The following is an 18029-nucleotide window of genomic DNA, read 5'->3' on the forward strand; positions in this document are numbered from 1 at the left end:
AGGCTGGTGATATAGCTCAGTAGTGGAGCATGCCTATGTTCAGTCCCCAGTATCATTAAATAACATGGAAAATACATTTTTTTAAAGTTTATAACATGGTGAAGGAGTGAATCTATGGCCAAAAAAGAACAGTTAAGAAGCTGCTGCTGCAGATGCAGGAGACAGGGCCTGCCTAAGGACAAGGAGAGTGGAGACAGGGCAAAGGAACACCAGAGACTATAAACCTCAGAGGTTCTAAACAAATTCAGTAGCATCTAAAATCACTACATTAAGCCATGCTCTTAATCCAAGAGTAGCTCACCCCTGACATTATTCTGTAATGTCCTCTGAGTGCCTAACTCAGGGCCATACTTACTGTTCACTTTGTTTACATTGCCTTGAATTTCAGCTTGTGTGAGCAGCTCCTCATACACGTCCCTTTCTCTCTCAGAGTTTTCTGTCTGAGGAGGAATAAAAAGGGTAAATTAGCAGCTCAGTTCTCTAGGAAGACACAGAAATACATCTGCACTTCTCCCCCACCCTAACAACACCAAAGGCATGTGACTACAGCTTAGAATCCTTGTAAAGACCAAGGAGAACACTATGTGACTCTCACTAAACATGTGAGAAGCGGAGCTGGGTCAGGAGGGCAGCGCTTCATGACCCGCCTTCCTCACTCTTGGGTGGTGGGCTCAGAGCTGGACAGAGTGGGCACACAAGGGCCATTTGCAGCCTCTCACTGGTGATGCAGGCAGAGGCCTGGCTGCAGCAACTTGCCTGCAGCCAATCTGGCACCTATCCTGGGGTGTGAAGTCCCTGCTCTACAAGAGAGGAAAAAGAATATTCTGAGAACAGAGTTCCCTTCACCTTGTCATCTGGACAAGTTCCAAAGAATTGAGACATTGCAGTCACTAATTCAAGGGATGAGTATGTTTGTATGGAGTCTGAAATGAGATTCTTAGCTTCAGCTTTTTCAAGTTAGACTCATTCAACCAACTTCCACATACCTTAAACAATGGTAAACAAACACTTTATCCTAGAGAAGCTGGGAAAGAAGGGCCATGCAAATATTTGGAAACCCTCTTTCAAAAGGACACTATCAGTTTTTAATGGCCACACTCCAAAAACTTCATTACACAAAATTCAAGAAGAAAATATAGGTCAAACTAGAGTCTAATACCAAAAGACTGTGTAATTCCATTTGTATGAGATCAGGGAAGGTAAAGTGTAGCAATAGAAAACAGACTGGTAGTTGCCTGGAGTTGAGGTGCGAGCAGGGGAGGCAGAAGTTGCCAGGAAACTCTTTGGGATGATGTTTCATTCAGCAAAACTCAAACTGTACACTTGAAGTAGATGAATTTTATTGTATGTAAACAGTACTTCAATAAAACTGATTTTTAAAGTAGTATCATCAAATGATAAAAATATATACTTTAAATAGGAAGAAGAGATGTTCCATTTTTACCCTGTTTTTAGCATTTGTCATTTTGTCCTGTTTGGCCTGGTAAAGTATATCTTGGTAAGTGGAAGCCAGGGGTTCTTCAAGATTTACGAGCATGGCGTTGGGGTTTTTCAAAGCTGTAAATGTGTCGGCTGGAATTCTATGGTCAATAGCTTCATTAATAGCAATAACAGCAGCATGTACTAAAAAAAAATCCAAAGCACAGAACACTGAGATTACTAAACAATGCATATGACATATACAGAAAAATATTGGAACCTTCTAGTACAGAGGAAGGCTCCTTTTTAGAGAAAGAGAAATAGCAACTGGGGTTACAGGAACGGTGCCATGGGTCCTCAAACCTGTTCTCATCCTTATGATACACAAAGCCACAGGTCTGCTTGTGACCCATGCTGAATTTGCAGTTGCACAGAGAAACAGTCATAAGGAATTTTGCAAGAAACATTTGCTATGAAAATGTTCACCTTTAATTGCCTACTAAATACCATACAGAAAAAAAACAACAGGCAGTGAAGTGTAGAGCCCACTTTCTAAATGCTTTCCTATTAACCAAAATCAGTAATTCATTTCCAGATAACAGTAGAGGTGACTGTAACAGTATTTAAAATTACAATTATAGATTTAAACTCTCTAGGAAAATTCCCAACGTTCAAGATCACCGCCATAGTGACTTAGTGACTGCAAATGGTACCAACAATCCCATTTGAACCCCAAAAATCTCTCTCTCCTTACATGCAGCTTCATCCACGGAGAGCTCATTGGCCAGGATGCCCCCGATCTTGCTGAAGGCGGGCATCTGGATCCCATACTTCTCCAGCTCAATTTTCATGTTGTTGATTTCTTCTTCTACAGGAAAAGAATGAAGACCCAGTAGAGCAAGTTAAGCACTTTTCCATAGCTCAGAGAAAAAAACAAATTCTTGAACTTTAAATTAGTATCCAACCTCTTAAGAGTGGTTGTAAGAGTTGAATAAATCACGTGGGAAGGCACGCAGCACAATACCCACCAAATGCACTCACCACCACTACTATCCACAGGGCCTCAAACATAGCCACAAAGGGACAAGGTGCTATGGGGAAGTTTTTCAAAACTGTTGCTATGGCATTTCCTACAATAAACTTACAAATGGAAGCTTTAAAAGCAACCCAACAAGTAAATCAGTTATGTCAGTCTTTACCATGCAAATCACTAGCTACTATTCAGCAATCTTGTTTCTAAGGCAGAAAGCCAAACAATAAAGAAAATAATATGTCAGGTTTGGCTCTTGCTCCAAGACTGGAAGGAAAAATGTCACAGGTAAAGTTTATTACTAATTTTTTTAAACTCCTAGGCCTACAAAATAATCACCAGTTGGGCCAGGGATTTAGCTCAATGGTTTTGCTGCCTGCCTTGCAAGCTCAAGGACCCCAGTTCAATCCCCGGTACCAAAAAAAAAAAAATTAAAACAAAATAATCACCAGTGGAAAGACCTGAATCTACCTTATCCCTAGCCCGTATTAGGGATGTTGCCCTTTTCTCCCCAAGCCTCTCCAGGCACCTGATGACATCACATTGGGGCAGATGTGGTCTGTCCCATGGATTCATGTTAGAGGCCTGGGAATCAGTGGGACATGAGAGGTCCTAGGACCCGTAAGAGGCAGAACCTGCTGGGAAATCCTCAGGTTCCTGGAGACACTGCTGGCAGACAAAATTAAGGTAGTTCTGCAGGACTTACGCTACTTCTCAGACAGAATTGTAAGAAAAGCAAGCCTAGCCAGGCGTGGTAGTGCATACCTATAATCCCAGCACACAGGAGGCTGAGGCAGAAGGATTGGTGAGTTCAAGGCCAGCTTGAACTACATAGTGGGACCCTGCCTCAATCCTGCCCCCCCAAAAAAGAAAAGAAAAGCAAGCCTGGTCCCATCCAGCTCTGGCTCCTGTCCTACAACGTGATCTCTCACTTGCAGATGTGCTCCCACCAGGATGCCACTTGACAGTCTCTCTCTAGAGGTCAAACCAATGGGGTCAACTGATCTTAGACACTCAGCCTCCAAAACTATGAGCTAAATAAACCTCTTTTCCTTATCAGGTTTCACAGCACCAGCTATGCCGTCACAGTAACAAAACACCAGACTTGAACATACAGATACACCCAAAAAAGCTTAAATGTTAACATTACTAACTTTTTTAAAGCCAGGGTCTCACTGTGTAGTTCATGCTGGCCTTGATCTCACTATGTACCCCAAGCTAGCCTCGAACTCATGCTGATCCTCCTGCCTCAGCTTCCTGAGTGCTGGGATTACAGGTGTGTGCCACCACACTCAGCTTAAAATTACTAAATTCTCAGCCCAGGATGTAGCTCAGTGGTGCCGCCGCTTGCCTCACAAGCACACGGTCCCAAGTTTGATCCCTGGTGCCAAAAAAAAAAAAAAAAAAAAAAAATTTACTAAATTCTCCTCTTTCCATTACCTCACTTCCCACTCTTGCCTTTGATTTGCCCACAACAGGTACTAGCTAGCAGGGAAAGGGAAAGACTAATAATTGTTTTTTCATCACACATGAACATTTAATGTTTCATGCTAATACTGTTTTATGTTATATGCTAATATTATTCTCAAATTACATTTATGAAAACTAAGTTTCAGCAATTACACCCATGTCATAAATAAGAGACCAGAGCCTGAATTCCAATTTTACTATGCTTTACATCATATTAAGAGAAGCAAGTTATTTATATTTCCTTCATTTTTCTTGCCAGAGTATGTCTAAAGCCCTAGTTCTTTAAAACTGCTACTGCTGACTTTCCAGGCTATCTCCACATAAATCAAACATTCCTGCTAAGTCTGTAACTCCTTACCTGTGAAGTCAACCTTTCCATACAGGTCTTGGATCTGAGGAGCCAGACCCAGTTTGAACAGGTACAAACTAGAAGACACAATATGCAAAAGAGTTAGACCTCACAGACAGCCACACCGAGTTGTTGCTCTTAGATTAAAGGACAAAACTGGTTAAAGAATAGAACTATTACGAACAAAGAGCATTCCAGTACGCTACAGTAGTCTCCTTTGCAATAATAACACTTTACACCTCAGAGTAGGTTTTTAGTTTAAGTCCTACAAAGTCCCTTAATGTGAAGAAAGACCACCAGTCAGGGAAATAAGGAGATACAAACTCAACCCTTAGTTCTGGGGTTGAGTTCATTATATAATTAGATGTTAATATAATTACTATTAGTAAGGTCTCTTCACTTCTATTTACTTTCCTGTGATAAGTTTTAGGTAATAAAAATATATTTTTAAATCTCCTGAAAATGATTCAGATAGTAATCCCTTTTTGGTATTAGAGATTAAACCCATGGCCTTCTCAATAAGCTACATCCTCAGCCCTTTTATTATTTATTTATTTGTTTGTTTGTTTATTTATTTTTTGGTACCGGGGATTGAACTTGGGACCTTGCACTTTCAAGGCAGGCAGCGGTACCACTGAGCTAAATCCCCGGCTCCTTATTTTTTATTTTGAGATAGTCACTAAGTTACTCAGGCTACGCTCAAATTTGTGATCTTTCTGCCTCAGTCTCCCAAGAGCTGGGACCATAGGCATGTACCCCGACCGAGATTCCATCTCACCTCAGAAAAAATGGCTACCATCAAGAAATCAACTAATAACAAATGCTGGCAAGGCTGCAGGGAGAAAGGAACCCTTCTCCATTGTTGGTGGGATTGTAAACTGATATACCACTGTGGAAATCAGTATGGAGATTCTTCAAAAAACTAAAAGTAGAAATTCCATTTGACCCAGCAATTTCCCTTATAGGTATCTTCCCCAAAAAGTTAAAGACCTCTTGCCCCAGTGATACATGCATATCTATGTTTATAGCAGCATAATTCATAATAGCTAAATATTGGAAGCAGCTTATATGTCCATCAACAGATGAATCAATAAAGAAACTGAGTACCACTCTGCCATAAAGAAGGATGAACTTGAGTCATTTGTAGGAAAATGGATGCACCTTGAGACCATAATATTAAGTGAAGAACTCATACACACAAGCCTAAATATTTTAGGCTTTTCACTTATGCATAATTTTGCTTATGCATAATTTCCCTTAAGAGGAAAAACTATACATACATACATATATATATCTCAAAATAAATAATAAGAAAAAAGAGAAAGGAAAAAAAGTATAATCCAGCACAATGTATCTAAATGTGTACCTTGACTCAGTACAACTGTCTTACATGTTTTAATATGTTCTTTGGCCCACTAGTCTGGTTTTCAATCTGTATATATGATAATTAACTTTAAAGTTAATTACCAGAAATGCCACATGCCTGTAATCCTAGCACTCGGAGGCCAAGGCAGGAGTAGCAAGCACCACCAAGTTCAGGGTCAGCTTGGGCTACATAGTGGGTTCAAGGGCAGCCTGAACTACATAGTGAGACTCTGTCTCCAAACAATTATTTTTTAATTTTATAAGGTCTTATAAGATAAATAAATGAATCTGATGCTGGAGAAATAAAAGGGGAGGGGAGAGGAAGAGGGGAGTTGAAATGTTTATGTACATGTACCAATTCCCTACAATGAATGTAATCATTATGTACTGCAAATATGTACTGTACTAACAAAAGTAAAAAGGGCACTTTACAGACACTGACATGAACAAGACACTGGCAACATAAAAAGGGAAAAATTTTTTTTAAATACATCAAAAGCAAACCATAGAAACTTATAGAGTAGTTCAAGTTTTGCAAATAATCTATAAACCTAAGAATCATCTAAATACAAATATATATGTATACTGCACTCACAGACCTGATCAGAATGTAAACTGTATATAATAAATTCAAATGTACAATTCCAAACAAACACACTGAGTGCTCTGAAAACACATCAAGAGTTTATACATCCACAGAGGCTAACCTTTTTCTCAGGGAAGTACAAGTATAAACCACATATATATAAGCTTTTCTTTAAGGTAAAGCACTCAAGGTGGAACTATATAAAGTTGTTCCTCAGAAGATTATAAATCTACTAAAAAAATTTCCAAAGCAAAATAACTAAAACCTTTCTATACATGTAATATGTTCCCTTATGCATTTTTCCACCAATATGCCCACCTGCATTGTAAATTAGAGTATTTTCCTGCAGGAATATCTTTCTCTTTTATTCCCATTATGAAACAGAAAAGTGGCTGCCACACTTTAAGAAAACTTAAGGATATCACTTTCTCAGCCCTACAAAGTGTGAGTTCCCCTTTATGTTTTTATGGTAACAATGGCACAGAGATACCATCATTAATATAAAAAAATGGAGGAACATGAGCACTGTCTTTCATTAGGTAGTTATTAGCAGTTTAAGGTGATACTGGAGCTGTGAACAGAATTATAATGGCCATTCAGATCCTGCTACTCAGAATCGAAAGAACTTAGGTTCAAACCAGCAACTTAGAAATGCTAAGACATCATCTAATGGTAGACATCACTTTCCGACCTTGTGCTACTGCTCTCCTAGGCCTAAAGCTGTTAGGCACCTGTAACAGATGAGCCTATGATTGAGTTCAGGCTTCTGTTCATTTCCTTTTCCCTAAGCTGTACCCTACAGCTATGGGAGGAAGGAGGCTGTGTTAGCCCATCTGGGTTCCACATCTTTGCTGAATGCAGGGTACCAGAGATGTCACTAAACAAAGTTCAAAGATCATTAATAAAAACTGACACACACAGTCGTTGATCAGCAAACAAAACCCAGTATAGGTACACAGTCCCTAACCTAAATTCTTTGGGCCAGACGTGTTCCAATAAAGAATTTATCAGATATGAGAAAGGTTCTGCAGTATATATATTATAAAACAACTTCATGATGCCCAGAGGCAGAACCCCTAATCTAATACTCTTCAGCAAAGAAAAATGCAAATGATAATACTAAGTAGATAAATATTCTAAATAACCACAATATATTCTTATCAGGTGTTTTTTTGTTTGTTTTTTGCAGTACCGGGGATCAAACTTAGGACCTTGCACTTTTGAGGTGGGCACACCACTGAGCTACAACCCCAGCCCTATTCTTTTTTTCTGAAGTACCAGGGATCAAACTCAGGACCCTGTGCTTGCAAGGCAGGTGCAGTGCCACTGGGCTAAATCCCTGGCCCCCTCAGCCCTATTCGTATCAGGTTTTGCAAATAAATGAGCTCACATTAAATTTAAACTCAATTTTCAGAAATGTGACTAAAAAAAAAGATAAGGTATTATGGGCCCATTTAACCCCCAAATCAGTTTTTAGAAATACCAAAATGTCAGAGGAAATGAAATTATACAAATATGGGCCAGGGATTTAGCTCAGTGGTTCCGGCACCTGCCTTGCAAGTGCAAGGTCCTGAGTTTGATCCCTGGTACCAAAAAGAAAAAGAAAAGAAATTATACAAATATATTCAGAATACAGGAGAGTGGAGTATTACTCATACAGTAACATAGTCTGACTGAAGTACAATGACCACCTCTGGGATGATGCCACGCAAGACTTCAAAATGATTTAAAACAAGGGAAAAAAGCAACAGTGTTTCCCCTAACCCCCGGGGAGACAATGTGGGAAGTACCCTGAGCACTGCTGCATCTTTTGGTCAAAGCAGGAAGCTCTGAGTGGTCACCTCTGCTTCCTTCAACTGTCCAGCCCACTAACACAGTCCTCAGGAGAAACACCAGGAGGAGGAAGACACCGTCAGCTCCATGCTGGGACACTCTGCTCTGCTCTGTGTGGACTTCCTAACCACAGACTGCACATGCCCGGCTTCAAAGCATAAACAGCACTGGACTCCTTCCCTTCAGCATTCTGACTCCATCTGGCCTGGTTGATCTGCCTGTATTTCTATGTATTTAAGAGAATTGAGGGCTTGGGACTAGGTTACACAGGTGGCTCCAGAACTGGCAGAGAGGAATCCTGCCAGCTTTGCCTCTGTGCCTCCCGAGTTCTAACAGCCACTGTGGTGCAGTCTTGGCGAGGTGATCACTGCAGACAGACTTCACAGAACACTGAGTCACAAGTCTCAGAATCAATCTGGCTCAGATACATACATCTGAAATTGCTACATTCTCAGCACAGAGATCCCCCTATCCTCAGTGACATTCATTCTTTCTGGGTTTCACACTGGTTCAGTGATACCAAGGACCCAGCATGTGTAACCAAACAATTGGTGGCAGGGTTGGGGGGACAGCTCAGTGGTGCAGTGCGTGCTCAGAGTGCACAAGATCCTGGATTCAGCCCTCAAGGGAAAAAGAAAGAAACTGGGAACAACAGTGCTCTAGACTGATCTTACCCATTCACTCACGCAATTAACATTTATGAAGTATACATGTAAGATATGACATAAAAAGAGCAGTCTGAGCAAAGAAACCTTGTGTCATGTCCCCCTCACTCTTACCATCATCTCTTTGTGTCCTGTTGCCATCAAGACCATCTGCTGAATGCTACACCTCTCTTCCACACCACTCCAGTATACTGTGAGCACCTTCTCCCTTTCTAGTCCACCCTCCCTCCAGGCACAGCATCTTTTCCTTCCAATTTAGTATCTTATAGATTTTAAGATCTAAAATTAAGTCATCTTCCAAAGTTACCAGGAAATTTTGAAAAATACATATTTTGTTTTAGTTCCTATTATCATATTTGTGTTGGTATAAAAACTATTTGACAAATAACCAAGCACCCTGTTGGATATCTGTAATCCTAGTAACTGGGAACCTGAGGCAGGACAATTGCCACAATTCAAGGCCAGCCTGGACGACATAGTGAGACTATGCCTCAAAAAACCAAAAAGGGGGGCCGGGGATTTAGCTCAGTGGTTCCACCACCTGCCTGGCAAGCGCAAAGACCCGAGTTCACTCCCTGGTACCAAAAAACTAAAACAAAAAAAAAAACAACAGAAAGGGGGACCAGGGATTTAGCTCAGTGGTGCTACTGCCTGCCTCACAAGCACAAGGTCCTGAGTTCGATCCTTGGTATAAAAAAAAAAAAGAATGAACAAATGGCAAATGGCTTAATAACGGCAAGAACCTAGATGACTACAGAAAAGAGACCATATCCCAAGTGAAATGCAGAGTTCACAGAGATACTAGGTAAATAATGAAAGATTTCACCATGTTTTTAGAACCAAATAATGTTATTATGGGAATAAGTAATTCCCTTCTCTCTATTCCCTAAAAAAACACAGCTGTTTCTCACCATTTTGTGAAGATACTAGCATTCTATCTTATCTTAAAATCCTGAAACTAATGAAAAAAAAAGTTTATTCTTACACCATGGACAAAAAGATTCTCAATTGAGATACTGTTCCTAAACTGCTTATTTTATCAAGAAAATCTACTTACCTGAGTGCATGGATACAGTATATACATCTTGGCATGTTCTTTCGATCATAGATATCTGTGGTTTCTGGGTAAAAAATCTAGGGAAAAATAAAAGAAGTAGATTAAGTTACTGATCCACTGGTTTCATTTGCTCATTCACCCATCACCAATAATACAAATAAAACTATGGACAGTTAGAAAACCCTGCTGGCATTCAACAACTTCATTTGGATGAACAGACACATAATCGCAAATACTTCAAGGAATAACATGCTACAGTACAGCATGAAAAGTACTATCTGCAAAATTTCTATTTGATTCCACTGAATTTCACTTGGTATATGGAGGTGATTTACTTATTTCAGACTCAGGTACAGGCAAATGAAACCCAAGCTCTACTCTGGTTTCAATCACTTCCAAGTGTCTGAGGCTTGAAAAACCACGATCTTTCTATTTTCTATCTACCATGCCTAGATTTATACCTCAACACTCAGCATGTGCTTTTGTTTGTACAAGCTGCTACATTTAGACAGTAATGGAAAATTATAAAATATTAAGGAGGAAGTGGGAGAATGCACAAATGAAGTAGCTAGAATAGAAAACCTATCTGGGAAGGTGGAAGATAAGTACTTCTCCTTGGTTACTTGCTGATTAGCAAACAAAACACAGTATAGGTACACAGTTCCTTATCTAAATTCTTTGGGCCAGATCTGTTCCAAGGTAGAATTTCTACATTTCTTAATGTAGAAAACTCACTCTATGGTTTTAAGAAATAAAGGGTAACAGTAGATAGAAAAAAAAAAACCCTGAATGAATCGATCCAAAGAAATTCAAGAGCAACAAGACTTATAGGAGGAAAGACTGTGAATTCCTACACTGAAGAAATAAGTGAGTCTTAGTAGAGGAAAAAGATTTTTCAACTGAGAGAAATAGCAAAAAGAAAGCAAGAATAACCATATCAGCTAGTAAAGTCAGACTATTAATTTCTAAAATGTACAGAATACATCCTAGAAACTAATGGAAAAATACAGTTGTGTAGGTAGGATGGAATCATATTATTCTAGGCACCTCAAAAGTCAGATGAGTTTGAACTTGGTAAACAGAATATAAAGAAGTATCCTAGCCCTGAAGCTAAGGATAACAACACAGCCTCGGGAAGATCTGACTAGAGACAGGACATGGCCTATACTGAATAATGAAGAGACCAGAGATGGGGAGGCTGTTGTAACAGTGCATAGATTAAAAGGGCTATTTCAAATATATGAAGAAGGTTTTGGGAATTGGATTAGGAATCTAAGGTGTCAACAAGGTTTTGAGTATGGATGATTGTAATAATGATGGATTAGGTATGGTACCATACTTTAGAGAAAAAGTTTGCCAGGTATGATGATGCACACCAGTAGTCTCAGCACTTGGGAGGCTGAGGCAGAAGGATTGTTGTGAGTTCAAGGCCAGCCTGGGCTACATTGGGGATTTAAGGCCAGCCAGAAAACACAGCAAGACTCTGCTGAAAGAACAGAGGGAGAGGGGGAGGAGGAGAACGAAAAGGAGGGGGGAGACAGAGGGGGAGGGGGAGGGAAGGAAAGAAGGACCATTTACTTGGGGATCAGGAGGCTGAGGCAGGAGAATCGCTGTGAGTTCCAGGCCAGTCTGGGCTACACAGTGAATTCAAGGTCGGTATGAATTACATAGTGAGACCTTGTCTCAAAAACAAACAAACAAGCAAACAAACAAAATTTACTTGGGGAAAAGTTTTAATTTTAGATATGTTAACTTCTAGGTAACAGAAAGCTACCCAAGGAGAAAATACCACGATTTCCTCGTAGCAAATAATCTTTACAATAACTGGAACCACAAGAATGGGAGAAGGGGGCCGGGGATTTAGCTCAGTGGTTCCGCTGCCTGCCTTGCAAGCACAAGGACCCAAGTTTGATCCCCGGTACCAAAAAAAAAAAAAAAAAAGAATGAGAGAAAGTAGCTAAAATAAGGATTGCATCTTTAGGAATGCTCATCAATAGGAAATGGAGGTGGAATAAAGAAAGCAAGGCTAGTGGGCAGACTAAAAACAAAGTGAAAACTCAACGTAAGAAACTATTTCAAGGAGAAGGCAGCAAACAGTACCAATGATAATAAGGGTTAAGGACAGAGACCTAATATAAATTTCTACACTTAACCTACATATACCACATAATGAATTTAGGAAAGATGGCCAAGAAACACTGTATATATATTACAAAACACATATCACACATTGTATGAGGTGTGACAATACATTTTTAGCTAAATATCTTTAGTTCATATTTTTCAGAAGCCTTCTGGACCTAAAATCATGTAAGCTGGGTATTTCAGGGTTCACATGGCTTATAGAAATAGTTACCATGCTGTCTCTGAAAGCCTCTTAGTAATTCTATGTTGCAATTACGGTCCAAGACAATAAGCTATGTTATTATATGACAACAGGTAATACAATGGTATCATTAAAAAGGCATTTTGGCTGGGCATGGTGGCTCACACATGTAATCCCAGCACTCAGGAGACTGAGGCAGTAGGATTTCGGACAGTTCAAGGCCAGCCTGGACCACTCAGTGAGATCTTGGCTCAAAAAATAAACAAACAAACAAAAAATAAAATAAAATGAAAAGGCATTTTGTAATAACAATACTCCTAGCAACCGCAAACATTAACAAAGCTCTTAGGACCATTTAAAAGAGGTTAAACTGTCACTGCCCACTCATGTACAGGTGCACAGAAAGGCCAAGTAGCTGTAAGAACTTGACATATTCATTTCCTGGAGTCTAATTCTCAAGCATGGCAAAGAAAAGAACTTTAATACTTTGCTCAGGGAGAGGGGAAAAAAAAGGTAGAAGTTGGTCTTTTGCAAACACTCAACTCTAGATTTAACTCAGTTCAACAGATATGTACATGACAACAAGCTCAGCAGTACACTAAATACCAAATATTCACTTCCAAAGGGTTTTGGCCACTTTCTGATACTCCATACCTCACTTACTTTCTTTTTGTTTGTTTGTTTTGGTTTGGTTTTTTGATACCAGGGATCGAACTCGGGTCCTTGCACTTGCTAGGCAAGTGACGGAACCACTGAGCTAAATCCCCGGCCCCTCACTTACTTTCTTTTTCTTTGGTTACAAAAATTTGGACTCTACAGAAAAGCATAATGACAATAAAAACCACCCCTTATTTCCATCACACAGAAATGAAGAAAAGTATCTCCTTACAGATTTTTCCCAAGAATGCTCACTTTATTTTTACACAAAAATCATGATCTCGTCTTAGTCAAACTTTTAAACCTTAAACTGGTCTGCCTGCCCTTACCTAATACATCAAAGACTACATGAGGGCGGGGATTTAGCTCAGTGGTTTCCACCGCCTGCTGCGCAAGCGCAAGGACCTGAGTTCGATCCCCAGTACCAAGAAAAAAAAAAAAGACTACATGAGATTACACCTTTTGAATGGTACTAGTGTTTCACTGGCTTTAACAGAAACCATATACCCAGTGGAGGAACAGGTAGTTTGTTACCAATTGTTTTCTGCCATCAGCAATGGTAGAAAATCCTTGCATGTATGTATGTGTATGTATGTACATATATGTATATGCTTTTCTGATTACTTTTAAGAAGATAAATTCCTAGAAGTGGAATTCTTTGGTCAAAGACAAACTTGTGAAAAAAAGAAAAGAATGCTAACCATGCCATTACGAGAGATAATACAGCATGGCCTTTATGGAAACCTCCTGGGCAGTTGGAGATGGCGATTTTTCTAAGAGCAGCCCTAAATAAACTCCTAAGCCAAATACTCAAAGGATGTATGCTCCTGTATCAAGACTACTACACCCATCATCAAAACTATGTACAGAAAGTAATGTCATTTCTTCTACAGTTTAAAATATGCAATGACCCTTCTTCACTCTCTACAGGTTTGGTTACTCTGAAGCCAGAAAATGACATGTCTAAAATATTAGCTAATTTCAAATTTTTCTGTAACAACTTTGTGAAAAAGTAAACACTACTAACTATACACTTTAAAATGGTTAGCTTCAGAGAATGTGAATTCTATCTCAGAAAGACATTTTAATGTAAATCTACAATTTATATAGTAAAAGTAAACATCATAGGGATTTTCTGTAGGGTGAGGCAAAATAGGTATGAGGAACACAAAAAAGAACAAAGATAATTCCTAAAGCAAACAGAAAAAATAAAATTAGCCAAAGATTCTGGGAATGCTCCTACAAACAGAATGAGAACTATTACTCTAAAACAGCCAGAACTATGACTATCAGGTAAGTTACCTTAGGTAATCCAATGTCATCCATGGCATTCAACCACTGAATCACATTATCAGTGTGTCTGAAGTGAAGGCCCGTTGCCTAGAAGGAATAAGAGAGCATCAGGCAGTACTAGCAAATACTAAACAAAAGCTCTCCTCGTGAGAGCTCACAATGTCCTCAAGCTAAGGTCATTATGCCCACACTCCAACACCAAGAAACCGAATCCCTATCTCAGTTACTCTCCCTAAAAACCACCTGGAGAGCATTCCTGTGTACAGTGTGCTCGACAAAAGATGGTCTTTGGAGTGGTATTATCCTGAATTCAATTCATGGCTTGGTCATCTACAATTGACACTGGACAAGGCACTTTAGCCTTTCAGTCTGAGGGTTCTCTTGTACATCACCTACTATATACATCTTTGCAAAGATTAAATGAGATAATATACATAATGCATTTAGTGTAGCACCTGAACAGATAAAAAGACTTATAAAGTAACAGACACTATAAAATACATCAATCAGGACTTTCACAGTATATGTGAAAAATAACACCCTCTAAGCCAGGTGTGATGGCGCAGGCTTGTAATTCCAGCACTCTGAGAGACCAAAGCATGAGAGGATCACAAGTGAGAGTCCACTCTGGGCAACTCAGTGAGTCCATGTTTCAAAAAAACAGGAAAGAGGGCATGGGGATGTAGCTCAATACAAGTACCTGTAATGTGAAATAAAATAAAATAAAATACCCCCCAAACCTCTATGTCGCTGTTTTTAAGCAGAGCTGAGAATGGAACCACTCTACCAATGAGCCACATCCTCAGCCTCTATGTCTATTTTTTTTTTTTTAGCAATAATTACTCTCAAGAAAAGTAGAGAGGATTTTAAAATAACAATATGTATGAATGTGTATGTATAGATATATTGCTGCAGTCCTCTTTTACCATATCACTATTCTGTGAGAGCAGATCCAAAGTCATCTTCAGAATAAATCCTTACTTAAAACTCAATATATTAAGTCTTCATGGGTTTTGCTGTTGTTTGTTTTTATAAACAAAAAACAGGGCCTAGTGGATGCTAAGCATATGTTCTACCACTGAGGTATCCTGCCCAAGTCTCCGTTTTTTGATTAAGAAAAGTTTCTGTTTAGGATATTAATTTTGGTTCAGAATCTACACACTCTTCATTTTCTCTTGAATTTAAACAAACTTTAAAAGCCTCTTTTCAAGCCATCTGCAGCCTTAGGTAACTAAGACATTTGGTCCAATTCTGTTTTGTTTGTTTTGTTTTTTGGTACCGGGGATCGAACTTGGGACCTTGCGCTTGCGCGGCAGGCGGTGGAACCACTCAGCTAAATCCCCAGCCCCCATTTGGTCCAATTCTGTCCGTCAACAAACAGTAAGTTCACTCTTAGTTATGCTACCTTTTATACTTTTTTCAAATAAGCGCTTATAGGTAAGCTCCCTTAAGGGACTCTATAAACAACAGAATTTGGTCCTTGTTAACATCCCAACTTAAACAGTCTTCTTTTTTAGGGCCTCAAGTCACAGGAATCAAACCCTTTCACTTATTTTAATTTTCTGAAATTAAGGTCATTTTTCCATTTTACCTTGAATCCAATATTGCAGGGATACTCCCCCCCGCCCCCTGGTACCAGGGATCAAACTCAGGGCCTCACGCTTGCAAGGCAGGCACAGACCCAATGATCTAAATTCCTGGCCCTTGACACTTTTTCCTAAAGTTGTTATTGCTTTCAATTTGCAAACAAGTCTCAGTGCTTGGTTAAAATTAGGCTTAAAGTAGTAATTCCCCTAGTTATTTCTACTTTCTAAGAATGAAAAAATTTGTCTGGGAGTATGAAAATTTCTAGATACAAATCCTTATCATAAGAATTTGACTGGGAACTGGAGGGTGTAGCTCAGTGGTGCAGCACTTACTTAGTATTTATGAGGCCCTGGGTTCAACTCCTAGCACCAAAAAAGAATTCTACCAGAAATAAAGACAGCTAACATTCTTTTACTACTAATTTTGTCTTTGCAGTACTATCTCCATTCTGTCAGGCATTCTGAACACTGTACTTACTCTGTTGGACAAACACATTTTGCCTGTATTTCTCAATAGCTCTCATTCTTTTTCAAGTTTACAAAAGAAAGGACTTACCCTGTATCTGGTTTGCTCTCGGTCATAGATTTTTTTCAGGGATACCACTTTGGGAGAGAAAAAATTCCCTAGTTTGGCAAGGTAGACCCCGTTCCTAAGCCCCTCTTCTAGTTCCGTGGTTGGTGGCAGGTCCTCCCCTAGGCACGCTTCCATCCACCTGCACAAAAGGAAAGGACAGAGAGTCAGGGAAGGTCAGAACTCTTCCTTAGGTACTTAAATTTCTATTCTCCTTGGAGAAATTTAAATTGAGCATAGCAATACTTTTTTCAGATTGATTTCCATGCACAGCCACACCCTGGCTGGCTCAGATCTCGGAGACAGTGACGGCAAAGCCTGGCACAGATGCTACCTTCTCTACCCTCCTTTCCTCCGATGCAGCAGCAGGGCCAGTGGGCTCCCTACACCCTGACTCCCCCACAGGCCTCAGACTCTTTCCCAGAGTGAAGTCCTAAGGAAACTGAAGCTTAGAACTGAAGCTACCATCCCAACTGTCCAAAGGTTTGCTGCTGACGTTCTTTTCCAGTTTTAGAATTCAGAATCCACAGTGAATTTCTAGTTTCAGGTTTTATGGTTTTATGAGGATTGTCAAAACATAGTCAGCTAGCTAAAACACCAAAACACCTCCTGAGGTAGTAAAGAATGAATCTGGGAAAGGGGAGATAATGAATTCTTAAGTGTTTTTTGGAGGCAGGGAAGAGAATGTAAAGGAAAGGAAAATTATTTTTTCTCACTGAATACCTTGAGATTTAGGGAAGTGTAAGATAGAACAAAGTTTAGTTTAGTTGCATGTGTTTTCAAACAAAAGAAACAAAGGTAGTTAAAATTCCTTTACAGTGAAGGTTTTAGCTACTTTCTGAGCCACAGAACACTCCTGCCCCACTCCAGTACTGGGGATGGAACCCAGGACCTTCGCACTGCACTATATACCCAGCATTTTTTTCAGTCTGAGTCTTTAAAGTATCTAAACTACCCAGGCTGGGCTTGAACTTCCAATCCTCCTGCATCAATCTACCAGAGTGCTGGGATTTACAGGTGTGCACCACCATGCCTGGCTATACATTGTCTTTTGAATATCTGGGGAAAGCTACAGACTATTTCCCAGAAAAATGTTTATACACTTAATTAAATATTACATATAATTTCAGGGGTTTTGTTGACTTTATGAACCAGATTAAGAACCTCTAATTAAAACAAAAATCAACAACAACAACAAAAAGAACCTCTAATTAAAATTATTATATTCAGATTATACAAGGCTGGTAGTGTCTTCACATTCTTCACCATACTGGGGAAAAAACTTCTAAAATGTTAGATGTTACCTAGTTTGACTACAGTAATAAATCTTTGAAAAGCCAAATGAAGAAAGTTCAAGATACAGAAGACCAAAATAAAAATTAGATTTACTATCACATAAAAATGAAGTAGTTATAATGTTTATTGATTCACAGGAGTTTTCTGGCTTTGCTTTTTACAAGACAGGGTCTTGTTAGGGAAAGGAATAAATATCAGAAAAGGAAAAAAAGGGAAACAAAGTCTTCATAAATAGGGAGAGAGGTAGAGGGGTTGAAGGGAGGGCAGGGGAATGGGGAAAAAATAAGAACCAAGATATATCATGTAAAGGTACAAATTCCCAATGATGAATGTCATCATATTGTATAGTTAAAATGTACCAATAAACTTAATGAATTAAAAAAAAAAAAGACAGGGTCTTTTGCCCAGGCTTGTCTTGAACTCCTGGGCTCAAGTTATCCTCCTGCCTCAGACTCCCAACTAGTTAGGACTACCAGCACACACACCACACACACCCATAGAAGTTTAAATTAAATTGCAAATACTA

The 18029-nt window shown here is 39.4% G+C and overlaps 1 protein-coding gene across 4 annotated transcripts in view; it reads right to left on the bottom strand.

The window, feature by feature from the left end:
- Iqgap1 (IQ motif containing GTPase activating protein 1) overlaps window positions 1–18029 on the bottom strand; it is a 94766-nt gene that overhangs the window by 49784 nt on the left and 26953 nt on the right. For 3 of the 4 annotated variants that reach the window (XM_013075120.3, XM_004852819.3, XM_021264851.2), the window contains exons 3-9: window positions 16193–16349; window positions 14060–14137; window positions 9775–9851; window positions 4278–4345; window positions 2174–2287; window positions 1445–1623; window positions 356–440 (exon numbers count right to left, since the gene is read on the bottom strand). In XM_013075120.3, the coding sequence (XP_012930574.1) occupies window positions 356–440; window positions 1445–1623; window positions 2174–2287; window positions 4278–4345; window positions 9775–9851; window positions 14060–14137; window positions 16193–16349 (758 nt within the window). Of the gene's footprint in view, window positions 1–355; window positions 441–1444; window positions 1624–2173; window positions 2288–4277; window positions 4346–9774; window positions 9852–10109; window positions 10230–14059; window positions 14138–16192; window positions 16350–18029 lie in introns of those variants that run through there. The other variant, XM_087188445.1, reaches the window with a different exon arrangement.

Source organism: Heterocephalus glaber, unplaced genomic scaffold (assembly GCF_053883595.1).
Source record: "Heterocephalus glaber isolate CG9 unplaced genomic scaffold, H.glaber_assembly_v1.0 deba00001531, whole genome shotgun sequence".
Classification (NCBI taxonomy): Eukaryota; Metazoa; Chordata; class Mammalia; order Rodentia; family Bathyergidae; genus Heterocephalus; species Heterocephalus glaber.